The sequence below is a fragment of the Schistocerca americana genome, chromosome 2, assembly GCF_021461395.2.
Source record: "Schistocerca americana isolate TAMUIC-IGC-003095 chromosome 2, iqSchAmer2.1, whole genome shotgun sequence".
NCBI lineage: Eukaryota > Metazoa > Arthropoda > Insecta > Orthoptera > Acrididae > Schistocerca > Schistocerca americana.
The window spans coordinates 829,845,021-829,858,754 of record NC_060120.1 but is presented as its reverse complement, the minus strand read 5'-3'; the positions used below and the strand labels follow the sequence as shown (position 1 = coordinate 829,858,754).

At 45.6% G+C, this 13,734-nt stretch overlaps 1 protein-coding gene across 4 annotated transcripts in view; it reads right to left on the bottom strand.

Annotated features, from left to right (window-relative positions):
- Positions 1 to 13,734, bottom strand: part of LOC124595469 (matrix metalloproteinase-14) — a 158,812-nt gene that overhangs the window by 79,785 nt on the left and 65,293 nt on the right. For all 4 annotated transcript variants that reach the window (XM_047134223.1, XM_047134222.1, XM_047134224.1 and 1 more), the window contains exon 2: positions 1,633 to 1,759. In XM_047134223.1, the coding sequence (XP_046990179.1) occupies positions 1,633 to 1,759 (127 nt within the window). The remainder of the gene's footprint in view (positions 1 to 1,632; positions 1,760 to 13,734) is intronic.

Genomic DNA, 13,734 nt, shown 5'->3' with positions numbered 1-13,734 from the left:
TAATAAACATTGCATCAACGTCTTACGTTCCAAAGTCTGTAATCCGTCATCGTGGCCAACAGAATCGCAGTCTGTTTCTTAGTACATGCAGCATGGATCTTTTTCCTATGTTAGTCAGATGTAGTCCCCCTAGCTCTGTAACAACTATTATCACAAAAAACTGGTCCCAAGTTCATGGGATTCCTATAAAACAAAGAGACATGTAACTCTTGACATAGAGCTAAGAGGTGCGGTTCACTCTAAGCTTGTGAAACCCAAGATTTATCTTCGGCTGTAAGCTTTAGTACATATAATCCCACGAGGAACGATAAAGATGATAACGTAAACTACACGCTATAGATGAAGAAATGTGCTGTTATAAAGAAAGAAGTTCTAACAATGATAAAACAGTGCACGTACCTAATTCGAAAGAGTTCCCTGAACATAAATCCTTTGGTAAGGCCATCCTATTGCGTAATAGCTAACTTGCGTCAAATTGGCTCTTACTCGAACACAGCACTTATTGCGACATTATAAATCTAGACCTACAACTGAAGCCATTCACCAACGTTTTACTGAAGTACAGAAGGAAGACTAAGGTGTAGCGTCCCGTCAGTGGCTGGGTCTTTAGAGCCAGAATGCAAGCACAAACTGGACACGAAAAGAGCATGTAACCGGCCGTGACCTTTGCAGAGGAGCCATCCAGATATATTTATTTACGTTCCAAAGTCTGTGATCAGTTTTGCGGCCCGTACTTCCTAAACAAAACTATCGAGGATGTTGAGCGTGGCCCACTTCAAGTGCGGATATTTTGACATGTGAAACTTGACATTTATCTTCACGTATTTTCAGAATTCAGGAACACCGCGGGGAGTCTAAATCGGAATGGCAAGACTGAGATGCGAAATCCATTGCTAGCGATTATTATTGCATCTCGCTTATTGATCGCTTTCGCTTATAATCAGCGATGATATTTAGCACTTTGAGGGAGTTATTTTCCAATTTCATATTTGTTCAGTCAGTGGATAAGATCTCCAGCACATTAAAACCTGTCTGAAACACCAGTGTTCTTTTTATACTAGCTGCTGAAATGTATAGTTCTGTACATTTAATGAGGTGATACACTCCTGTATTACTAACCCTCATTTGGTTCAAGAGATAGCAGTTGCAAACCTCCTCAGTCGTGTTTAACATATTTAACTTTAATTAATTATGAACTACACTTTATCACCGGAGGTACTTAATGGTATTTAAACGAGCAGAAGCCGTTTACACTAACACAAAATCTTTCTTCGGTGTACGCAAATAATAGTTATGATTCAAACTTTGCTGAATATAAGACTGTTTCCTAGACATCACTGGTTAAAGTAATCTAGGGAACGTGCGATTATCTAGCTACTCTGTTTGTTTGTGTTCTGATTTGCGCATACCAATACAGCATTTACTGGGCAGAATAATTATAGTAACCCTTACATGCAATTTCTTTAACTCTCGCACAATCCTGTTGAACCGATTGGGTTAATACAATTTTCATTACTAAGTGATGAATAAGCGCACCAGTAACGCAACTTCGTATGTGACTAATCTAGTAACGATTAATGAAAGTGGCACATGCTACTCTGACCGTCAACACAGTGAACGCCGCGGACTCACCAGTTATGTTCAGTCCAGCGAATGACTGGAAGTCTGCGATGGCCGTAGAGAGTTGATCCCTGTTGAAGTAGCCGGAGCTGAATTGGCTAAGACTCTTGTTGATGTACCCAAACTGCGATAAGTATATCTGAAATGAAAGAAAGAAGTGGATCGTAAATAAACAGAGATACGTAAGTCGTCAACAGTATTTTTATGTTTGCTCTGCTAACATAGTACACTAAAGAGCGTAAGGAAGTGCCTTGTTTCTTTGCCGCATATCAACAGCTGTATGCTGTGGGAGAATGAGGAATATTTTGTTGCGGTGATACAGTGTTCTTCTTAAAACACAGTAGAAAGTATGATAATGATGGTTATCAAGTATTCAGAAGTTTTGATAAATTTATATGCTGTAGTTATAATATTTACGTTTACTCTCTTGAGGAAGCTTACTTGGTTATAGACAGCCCACCCAGAAAAAAAAATGTTATCGTTTGAAACTTGTTTAGTATCATTTAAATCATGTTTCTAACAGTATGAAAACAGAAACAACAAGAAAACAATAAGAAAAATGGAGTCACAAGAACTGCCTGTATATAATTTTCAAGATTGTCTATGTTCTCCTCAATACTATCACAGATCTTTATACTATGGTCGCGAACAAATTGCTGGAATATATTTCTCCAATGGCCGCAGGAATCCCCATTCAAAGAAGGGCAGCACGTTTCGTCACAAGTCAATTTAGCGAGAGCTAAAGCGTCACAGAGATACTCGTCCAACTGCAGTGGCAGACACTACAAAAGAGAGGCGTTGTGCATCACGGTGTGGGTGACTGTTAGATTCGGCAGGTCACATTCCTAGAAGAGTCAACTAACCAGTTGCTTTCTGCTACGTGTCTCTCGCGTAAGAAACCACGAACTTAAATTACACAGATTCGATCGCAGTCGGAGGCTTAACTACGTTAGTTCTTTCTGCGGACCATTCCAGACTGGAACAGGAAAAGGGAAATGTCACAGTAGTACACAAAGTATCCTCTGCCACGCACCACAAGATGGCTTTGCATAGTACAGATGTAGAAGTAATGGAGGTTCCCGCTTGCTGCTCTACGGATATGTGAGACGATAGATGGAAGTACGCTGTACTGGCAGTCCTCGCCCGCATTCGAGTATTCAGCACGTTCTCCGCCTTGCTTTCAGAAATATTTTCGTTGCACACTGCAATAATTATCATACCATTACACCCCTTTCTTTCCAAAAACTATCGAAAGCTAATTATGAAAACTGAATGTTCCGGTTAAAAATGACAGTATCAGAAATATTCAGTCCCATACTATTGAAAGGGTCCTGTAGCCGCCTTTCATTAGTCCGATAGCCCATTTTCACTAGCCTTTCTCTTTCTTTTCCTTGTTTCTCTTTTCTCATAACTGTCATAGTGGTGTGATTGAATGAATGTGGTTGTGTGTCACGTTGCTAGACGGCGGCGTAGTTTGCTGCAGAAAGTCTGCGATAGTCATACAGATTCAGCAGCAGTTGTAGAGAATAGCCAACTCTCGTAGTGGTCAATTAGGCAAAGAGGTTTGCGCTACTTGTGAGAAATCCACATGTTTGATTCTCGTGAAAAGAGCACGGGCAATACTATTAATTACATCACATCCCCTATGAGCGACATCACAACGTATGCATTTTTATGCGTTTTTGGTCTGTGATCAAATTAATTTATTTTCCGACTCGGCCAAACCTTTGATTAGTTGCATGGTTAGAGTCGGTGGCGACCCTAATCTTCTCACGTTAATTTCACAATCAATAAGCAATTCCATTCCCAATAATAACGTAATAACCCATAGAAACAGGTTAGTTACACTGTCGCTTGTCTAAAACTTTCTGTCGGTATCTGTAGCAGTTGCAGGAAGACCAAGGCTACTTATGCAACGCACCCTCTAGCCGTTTCCTCCGACCTCGATGTAGGTAGAGCGTTAACATCTAGCCCCTCTCTCCCTCCCTTCGCCTCGCCTTCTTCCCGCGATTTCTTGCCAAGTACACGTGATCGACGAGGCCGAGCTAATGCGTTGAAGGGCGTTTAGTTTACGTCGTGGTAGGCACTTGTGAGCGCATTAAAAATACCTCATCTCGACGAGGGGTGCGATGAACGTGAAAGCCATCTTCCTGTCCATTAGCCTTCGATAATCGCAGCGCCTGCCGTCGAGCCATCGTCTGGGAAATAAACCACCACAGCAGCCGCCGCCGGCGCCACGAATAACCCAACTACTTTGCCTCGCATCGGGAGAAAAAACGTGTCAAGTCGGCGGCACGGTTTTCGTCCGTCCACACGGGCCCCGGCCTAGGTCGAGTTCACACAGCACGTACGAAAATGGCCGCTGCAGAGTGTCGCAGGGGGCAGCGAGGAGGCGGCGCCGGGCGCTGTTTTTCGTCCGCCGCCGCCGGCACTGGGCGAAACCCGAGACGGCGGCCTTCTGAGTCAGGGGCCGCAGGGCCAAGGCCGCGGGGGCGGGCGAGGAGGAGGCGGCGGGTGTCATCGCAGACGTCAACATGCCGCTCCGCCTGCGCTCCACGCCCAATTTGTTACTGGGGTCGGCCCAGATAAACTGCCGCCGCCCCGACGATAGACGCGCGCCGGGTCCTCGACCCTGAGTATGCGCAGATCCCGGCAGCTCCCGTGCCGCGCCCTGCCAGCTGCCGTCGACCACTGGACCGTAATAGACGGCCGCTTGTCCAGCCCTCAACTCGTTAGTAGTGACGTCAGTAGCTTCGTACCTTGGAGGATGGGTCACATGCTGCAGGGTTTATAACTACACCGGACCCGACTCTAGCCTTTCAAGTGGTCTCAGTTCGGCGAGGAAGAGTCTACAACGTTCTCCAGGCCACTCATTGATGATTAGGCGTCGTAGAGTTACCACATTTCTACATCTATGATATCTTCATTTATACTGCACAAGCCACTCTATGGTGTGTGCCATTGTCAGTTCCCCTCTTTCTCATCCACTAGCGAATACTTCCCAGGAAAGACCATTATTGCTAAGTCTCCGAATCGGTTACGACCTGTTCGCCAGATATACGTAGGAGGAAGCAATATAGTGGTTTGCTCTTGTAGGAACATGATTTTAACGCCTCTCTTCTAGGGTCTGCCGTTGGACGTGGCTGAGAATCTCCGCGACGCTTTTGCGCGGACTGAACGAATCTGTAACGAAACGCGCTGCTCTTCTTTGGGTCTTCTCGATTTTCTCTGTCAGGCCTATCTGGCACTAGTCTCCGACTAAAAGAAAGCAATGTTCAAGTATTCGTATAACGAGGATTCCGTGAGTTGCCTACTTTGTGAGTGGACTGCATTTTCTCAGCTATTCTCCAATAAATATCAGTCTGTTATCTGCCTTACTGAAGATTAGTTTTATGCTGTCGTTCCACTTTAAAAGGGTTCACAAGATGTACTCCTAGGTATTTTATGGATGTGACAGCTTCTAGAGATTGTTCTGTAATCGTTTAATCATACATTAATGGTCTTTCCAAGTATATGCAATACGTTACATTTTTTTTTTTATGTTGAGGGTCAACTGCCAATTCCTTTACAAAGCTTTGGTACCCCGCATCTCTGCTATAATTTTCTAGCGTTAGAGTTTCTTTTTTTATAACTGCATCATCCGCGAAAAGCGTCATGGAACTTCCGACGTTATCTACTGGCTCCTTTGTGTATATTGTAAAAAGTAATGGAAATGGAAATGAGCGTTTGGCGTCATTGGCCAGGAGGCCCCTGACGGTGCAGGTCCGGCCGATTTGGTGCAGGTATTATTGCATTCGACGCCACATGGGGGGACCTGCACGCCGGATGGGGATGAAATGATGAAGACAACACAACGCCCAGCCCCTGAGCGGAGACAATCCCCGACCCAGTCGGGAATCGAAACCGGGCCCCTTCGGATGGCAGTCCGTCACGCTGACCATTTAGCTATCGGGGCGGACGTAACAAGTAATAAATCGACAACCTTCCCTTTGGGTACGCCCCAAGTCCCTTTAACGAGTGGACATTTCACTCCGTTGACAATGACATGCTGTGTTATATTTGCTAGGAACTTCTCAGTCCACTCGCACAGCTGCTGTGATATTCCGTATGCTTGTATTTTATTCATTAGGCAGCACGGAACCGTATCGAAAGCTGTTTGGAACAAGGCAGCAACCTGAGCGCCACTATCTATTGCTTTCCAGGTCACGCAAACGAAGAGGAACTGGATTTCACACGATCACGGTTTTCCGAATCCTTGTTGATTCCTACAAAAAGAGATATTTGGCCTCCAGAAATGTCATCCGGGGGTGTTGATTGGTACGTTTCATCCTTTGTTCGAAATACTCCCTTATATTTTCTATACGACCGATGCCTTCTGAATAAAAGAAATTGTGGTAGTGACAGATGTTACAGGTGGCTGCAACATTCCAAGTAGTGCAGGGGGAGGGGGGAGCAAACACAACTGGAATGGACTGAAGTGAGGCAAAAGGCGATTAATTTGTAACCACGGTGCGAAACTTCAACCAATTTATACAAGCGGTCTGGACTCGAAGAATCGAGTAGTCTGGCATAGACCCTACTGTACTACTGAGGATATGTTTCGATCTCTATTCACGATTTGAAGCAAATTAAAGCAAGACGAAATTAAGGCTTTTCCACTTTACAGTGGAGTTCTCTCTGGCCCGCAGCTGCAGTGTTCGCTGTATAAGAAAAACAAATTTCTCCATACAGCTGCTAAATATGCGTATTTGCTTATTCATACGTGCTCATGTAATGAAGCTATGACGCTCTGAAACCAGTCTACAGCATAAACATATTTAGTATCTGCTCGGTAAAGTTTCTATTCATTTCACAATAACTGTCATATATTCGATATCGCCAGTTCATAACCTATTCTGCTTATACACATACACATGCTAAGGTCAGAAAGTTACAGCACGTAATAAAATACGTGCGTGGCTGCCATCTGTTGCTGTGATATCAGACGCCACCTCTCCCTGTCGTTGCAAATTCTTCTAAATTGGCCCTCACACCGCCAGTTGGTCTTAACTCTAATCAAATAACCCTGTGGCAACCTATCAAACTGCCTCATGTTCGGGAGGAACGAAATTCCCGTCCTGTCTCCACTGAGTTGGGTTTTCTGTGGGCCTCCCGAATCTTTTCAGGCTAAATCTGGAGTGTTTACAAGAAAAGGCAAGGTAAGGGCCGTTATCCTCACTTTTTTACTCATCTAAGCTTGTGTTCCAAGTCTAATGGCCTCGACGTCGACAGGATACATTAAATTCCAACCGATCCCTCTTCCTTCACGATAGAATCATCGAGAGATTCGTATTAAAGACAAGCGACCACTCACCCTTAGCATACCCCTTTCTGACGGGACATTACCTTTTAATACAACCTCAGCCAAGCAACGAACTGGACATATCAGATTGTTTTACGACTTCCGGAGATAATGCTACTGTACAGAAGACCACGCAGGAAGTGTGTCCCGAGCCCCTCTGCAGGAGAAGAACACGAAAATTAACTGGAGCGACTGGAGTTCATCGGCCTGCAGGCCCGCAGCCTGCGGTAGGGCGCGGACGGACGGCGCGATGACGAACGGGCACCAGTCCCAACGACGCAGAAAAATCTCTGTAATAAATCGCCCTCCAAGAGCGCCTTTGAGAAGGGTGCGCTCCGCCCCGCCGCACTGAGATGGGTGTTGGATTACTGCTGAATGAGTGGCTGTTGCCCTGGCGGGGGTGCCGGCCCTCGGCAGCGGGGCCAATACCCTCGGCGCCCCCACCATCTGCACACCACGTGTGCGCCGTCGCTCCTGAGGACCTTCTCGGCCCGTCGGCCGGTTTCAGTGCCTTCTTCTGCTACTGCTGGTGCTCTCTTTCAGGCTCACCGATCGTTTTTCCTGACCTCCTCCGACGCTGTCATTTGAGTGAATCAGCGCGGCTCCAGTGAGTCAATGTCGCTGTCTGCTGACTCAATTTCTGAGTCACTAGTGAGGACGGATCGAGGCGGTCGCACGTCGTGCGCGGCGCACAGCCTCCGCTCCATTCAGCAGCCGTACTTCGGTATCTCCCGGCAGCCGGCCATGTAAGGGCGACCCAAGGGTTTCCTCGAAGCGCGGCCCCGTTCACCCAGAGCGTCCTCGCCCGTGGCAAGGCTGTGCACCGCCAGTGGTGAACCTTGGCGCGCGCGAGCGCTTATTCCGGACATTAGTTCCATTTCCCAGAAGCGTCATAACTTCCACCTGGGACCAAACAAGCAAATCCGCTTCAGCTGCAGTACGTCTCCTCCCACTCCATTTTATCCCTAAGCTTTCTTCCAATCTTTTATTGCCTAATCAATCCAAGCCCACATACAGAAACAGAAGAAATGATAAACAATGTTCGCCGCGCGGGGTTAGCCGATCGGTCTAGGGCGCTGCAGTCATGGACTGTGCGGCTGGTCCCGGCAGAGGTTCGAGTCCTCCCTCGGGCATGGGTGTGTGTGTTTGTCCTTAGGATAATTTAGGTTAAGTAGTGTGTAAGCTTAGGGACTGATGCCCTTAGCAGTTAAGTCCCATAAGATTTCACACACATTTGAACATAGCCAATGCTCTTAAAAGTATTGTTTACTGGTTAGCTGCGATTGAACACATCCTTAGCTTTAAAAGACACAACATATTAATTTCTGCACATCTAGTGGTACTACATCAATGATAAGTGAAACGCATGGTGTGAAAAATAATAAATAGGATAGAAACTTCAAAATTCTTAATTGTCCATGTCGATGAAAATTTAAACTGAAAAACGCGCATTTTGGAACTCCTAAAACAACTTAGTTCGGCCATATTTGCACTTAGAATTATTGCGAATCTTTGGAAGAGACAAATCAGTAAGCTGACACATTTTCCTTATTTTTATTCAGTAATGTCACTCGGAATAATGTTTCAGAGTAACTCATCTTTAAGAGAAATTATCCATTGGTCAAAAAAGTGCTGTAAGAATAATACGTGGTGCTCACCCGCGATCATCTTGTGGATATCTGTTTAAGGAGTTGGGGATTCTGACTACTATTTCGCAGTGTATTGTTTCCCTCACGAAGTTCGTCGTAAATAATCCTCTAGAGTTGGCAAGGAGCAATGATGTACATAACTGCAATACGAGAAGGGAAAATAGCATTCGTTACTCCACATTAAGGTTGTCTTTAGCACGAGAAGTGGTGCACGACGCTGCAACTAAAGTTTTTCGTAACTAACCCAGTGATATAAAATGTCTGACAGACAACAAAGTAATTTTTTTTTTAATGAAGAAAAAACCTGAAAATAGTTCTCCTTGACAACTCCTTCTATTCTATTATTGTAATGCGTAAAAGGTGGTGGGCAGGAATTTGTAACCCACATTAGTATATTAAAAAAAAATGTTACGAATGTTCAGCGTGTAGCCATATTTATAAATTAATTTGCTATGGGAATTATGATTTATCGTGTAAAATGATCCATGGAACATGAAACTAACTAACCAACTAGCCAACTAAAATCTTCATTCCGCTTTCTCGACTTTCGTTCTTGGCGGACATTTGTGGTCTTGGATTTCGTACTGAAGGCGTATGCTCTTCCTGTCACGAGAGTGCCAATTTAACATGAATGGGCAACGAAAGTATAGTTACGTATGTGTGTTTTCGTTTTCCGTGTGTGTGTGTGTGTGTGTGTGTGTGTGTGTGTGTGTGTGTGTGTGTGTGTGTGTCTGTGTGTGTGTGTGTGTGTGTGTGTGTGTGTGTGTATTGCATGCAGTAAACTACTAACGAAGCATTTTTGGAGACGGACGAAGAAAATTCCACCAAATTGTCACTAGGTCTGGCTGACACATTACAACAACACTTATTGACTGGAAGCGCGTATTTGTTCAGAATCCTGCTTCCCTGCGTGTCTCCCTTTACGATGTATGCGTATGTATTTTCTCTCTAAAACATTACAGCTTTGTGCCTATATGATGCACAATGTGCTTTCTCTGTATCTAACGGAGAATCCTCTTGTAATTGAGCTATATGCACGCACCACATGCATCGACATCTGTACATTTCTTTGTGTTTTCCAGCTCTGAGGCATCCATTGTTCCCATTATGTGTGGTTGATCTTGCGCTGGAAGGAGCAATAGGCGGGATAATATAGTTCGTGCAGACCCGACTTTAAAATGCAAAACAGATGAGAGAAGATGAAGTTAAGAAGTGTTGCTGGGGGTTGGTGATACTTGCTGAATGAAATTTCTTACTCTGCCGAATTCTTGCTGAAGTTCCTCATGGATTAGAACTTCGTGTCGTGCGTATATTCGGATCTCGATTTCTTATTTTCCCGGGCAACGGCCAACAATTGAATTAGTTGACTATGTATTATTTCTTTGTCCTGGCATACTACTGTAACGGCCACATCCATGGTCGTTACTGCACCTCGCAATGGTCGGATTGGATTATATGTGTACGCCGTTGGAGTCTCCGAGTTGAAATACCTCAGCTTTCAAGTCATTTGCGGAGAATGGGACACTGGGAAGTTCAAATGGTTCAAATGGCTCTGAGCACTATGGGACTCAACTGCTGAGGTCATTAGTCCCCTAGAACTTAGAACTAGTTAAACCTAACTAACCTAAGGACATCACAAACATCCATGCCCGAGGCAGGATTCGAACCTGCGACCGTAGCGGTCTTGCGGTTCCAGACTGCAGCGCCTTTAACCGCACGGCCACTTCGGCCGGCACACTGGGAAGTGTATACACCACTCCGATATAGGACGCCAACTAAACAGCAAACTAGCTATTGCTTTTTCCCCACACTGCAGAGTAGTAAATCATTTAGTGTGTAGTCGAAGCATAAGGCGCCGTTTTCTGCAATAGTAATACATTTGGGGGCCAGTCGAGGAAAAGGCCACACAATGGCAGCAGCAGGCAGCAGCTGCCACGGTAGTCCCGCTGCCACTGGGCGGGGACCACGTGGGCGCAGGGGCCGTGACCAACATTGGCCGCTGCACAGTACACGGCCTCTGTGGCACGCCGGAACACAGGCGGCTGAGGCAGCGCAACAGCCACTGTGCAGCCGATTCAGAGCGTGTGTTACTGCCACCCAGCACACTCGGCGCTAGGATCTCACACTATACATGTACTTGGCGTTCACTTATTCCTTTACCTGTTAGCTAACACATATAATAATATAGTACCACAAGAATTATTTATCCACAACAACGTCTGAGTTGCGTATGCACCTTTGATTTCATTATCGGCCGCCCACTGTGGCCGAGCGGTTCTAGGCGCTTTAGTCCGGAGCTGCGCTGCTGCTGCGGTCGCAGGTTCGAATCCTGCCTCGGGCATGGATGTGTGTCATGTCCTTAGGTTAGTTAGCTTTAAGTAGTTCCAAGTCTATGGGATTGATGACCTCAGACGTTAAGTCCCATAGTGCTTAGAGCCATTTGAACCATTTTGTTTCGTTATTGACTGGACGGCTTCGAACTTGTGAGATGTCAGTGGGCGAGGAGCTGCACTCTAAAGTCACTTTTTCTTCTCCCGTGGCAGTTATCAGCCACAGCTAAGAATAGCACTGGCGACATTAGCAGCGTTTCTCTGTCTAATTTAAACCAAATGTTCTAGATGTTTCACTACTCTCACGACTATTATCGCTGAAGGTGAGGTACAGCAGCGAAAAGGCAAACAGAAACAAAAAAGGCTTAACTTCTGAAGTCTCTGCTACGTTATTCTACGTAATTATTAGCTCCATCGCGGCAACGGTTTTGCCGCTGTGCATACACCGGTTCCCATTATATCACCGAAGTTAAGCATTGTCGGGCGTGGCCGGCACTTGGATGGGTGACCATCCGGGCCATCATGCGCTGTTGCCATTTTTCGGGGTGCACTCAGCCTCGTTAAGACAATTGAGGAGTTACTCGACCGAACAGTAACGGCTCCGGTCAAAGAAAACCACTCTAACAGCCGAGAGAGCGGTGTGCTGACCACACGCCCCTCCTATCCGCATCCTCTGCTGAGGATGACAGGGCGGTCGGATGGTTACGAGGGGCCACTTGTGTCCTGAAGACGGAGTGCTTTGTGCGTTATCAGCTCTATCAGTGTGTGTCAGGACTGCAACTCATAGTACGCCATCCATTGCTCACTCAGCACTAAGATTTTTTTTCTTTTGCCACTGGGAACGATTTGTGCTCGTGGAAAATGCCATGTCGTATCCCTAATTTTTGTCCATGTGAAACCATACGCCTCTATAAGTAGCTGGGAAAATCAGTTCAGAGATCGGAGAAAACCTAACGTGTACCACTTCCGGTAGGACCTTTCCCTGTGAAGTGTTGCTGGTTTTAACGTACTGGTTCAGAATAGTTTTACTTTTACGGGCCCTTACAATGGAGCACTGCACATTTGATTACTGCGATATTGTCGTAAATTGGGTGTTGGACTGGGTGACTGTGTTTTAACACAGGATTTGAATAACATCCGCCAGCCATAATGTCTCACATTTATTTTTTACGTGTTTCCATCTTCTCTGAAGCTGCCGTTTACATTTCAGTTACAGCATTATACAGCATTCTATAATTTAAGCTTAAAGAGCCGTTACACGTGATACTTAAAATACACCGTCATACATCTTTGCCGCCCCAAATCTTGAAAACATAACGCTGTAAACGAAGACGCTGGTAAAGATAAATGCATGGAACTGGAAACCGATTTAAGTGAACGTATTCAGAATGAATTTTCTCTCTCCAGCGGACTATGCGCTAGTTTGAAACCTTCTGGCAGATTAAAACTGTGTGCTGCATCGGGACTAGAACCTAGAACTTTTGCCTTTCACGGACAGACGTTTCATCGACTGAGCTACCCAAATACGAGTCACAACCTGCAGTCACGGGTTTATGAAAAGGTTTCAGGTTTCAGTCCCGTTGTGGGTGACAGTTTTTATCTGGCACGTAGTGAACGCGTTTTTAACATTGTGGTGATAAAATTTAAGCAGTCATCAATTGAAGGTTGTTTAGAACGTAGTTTACTAGGCATAATAACTATTAGAGTTGGCATAGGGCTGTCTTTCTCTGACGCTTCAGTTGACTTACCCAGCCAGTTATAGTGGACCTACAGTTTAACGTGGATTCCGAATCATGGTGGAACTCGGCATTTTTCACATCAACAAACATTACCAAAGGTGAAAGGAGCGATAAGTGACAGATCAAAAGCCTAGGATTGACCGGGGATAGAACACGAGTCCATTCGAGTGGATGGTAGATATTGTTTATCTGCCTTCTCCCTGTTCCTGAAGCCTGCTTCGGGCAAACATCGCACAGCGCAAGAGGCCGGAGGCTGTTCACAGAGCAGAAAATTTCCACGCCGCGAACTCTTGACCTTTGGTGGCGAGCCGTGGATAGCTGCTATCGAATCGGCCTCTGGGCGCTGCTGTCTGACCACCACATTGGACGCCTACCAACGCCAGACACCAGCACTGCGGAAGTTCAGTACTGATCGCGTCCCTGAATAGCCTCCGCTCTGCCTCGTCCTTCCGTATTCTGCGAAATGTACGTTGTAGCAACGAGCGGTAAAATTCAGACACAGTGCGGTCAGGGTAACGTGACCCCCGTAAGGAAATATGGTATTCTTGTTGATATCTACGCCACATGTAAATATCCGAATTCTGCGCTTCGTAACAGCAGGCCGGTATTAAGATCAGTATCGGTGAGTTAAAAAACTGGAGTAAGTATTGCAGTATCTAGTTGATGTAGGTAATCTAGCGACAGACAAGGTAATGGCTTAGCATTGTGTAGGGTAAAAAATGCATACAAGGCATCGCCATATCAGGTCACGCACTTTGTTGTATAGGCCGTAGCGTTGCACGTACTAAGGTTCCAAGATGAATATCTTTAGTGAATGTCCTCATCGATACAACCTCTTGCTTTCTGTACTAGCACATACACTCGGTGCTCTGAGACCTTCATATCTTGGAAGAACGCGATTCTTTATTTTTAACGACATAGTTTTTCCTTGTTGTCTAACGACGTGATGCAACAGAAATTCCAACTTTCCTATAACTGTCGCAACTGGCCTTCATCTTGTCGACGTAATAGTGGCAGAAACGCCAAGTGCCATTTTACAAAGAGAAGGAGTCAAA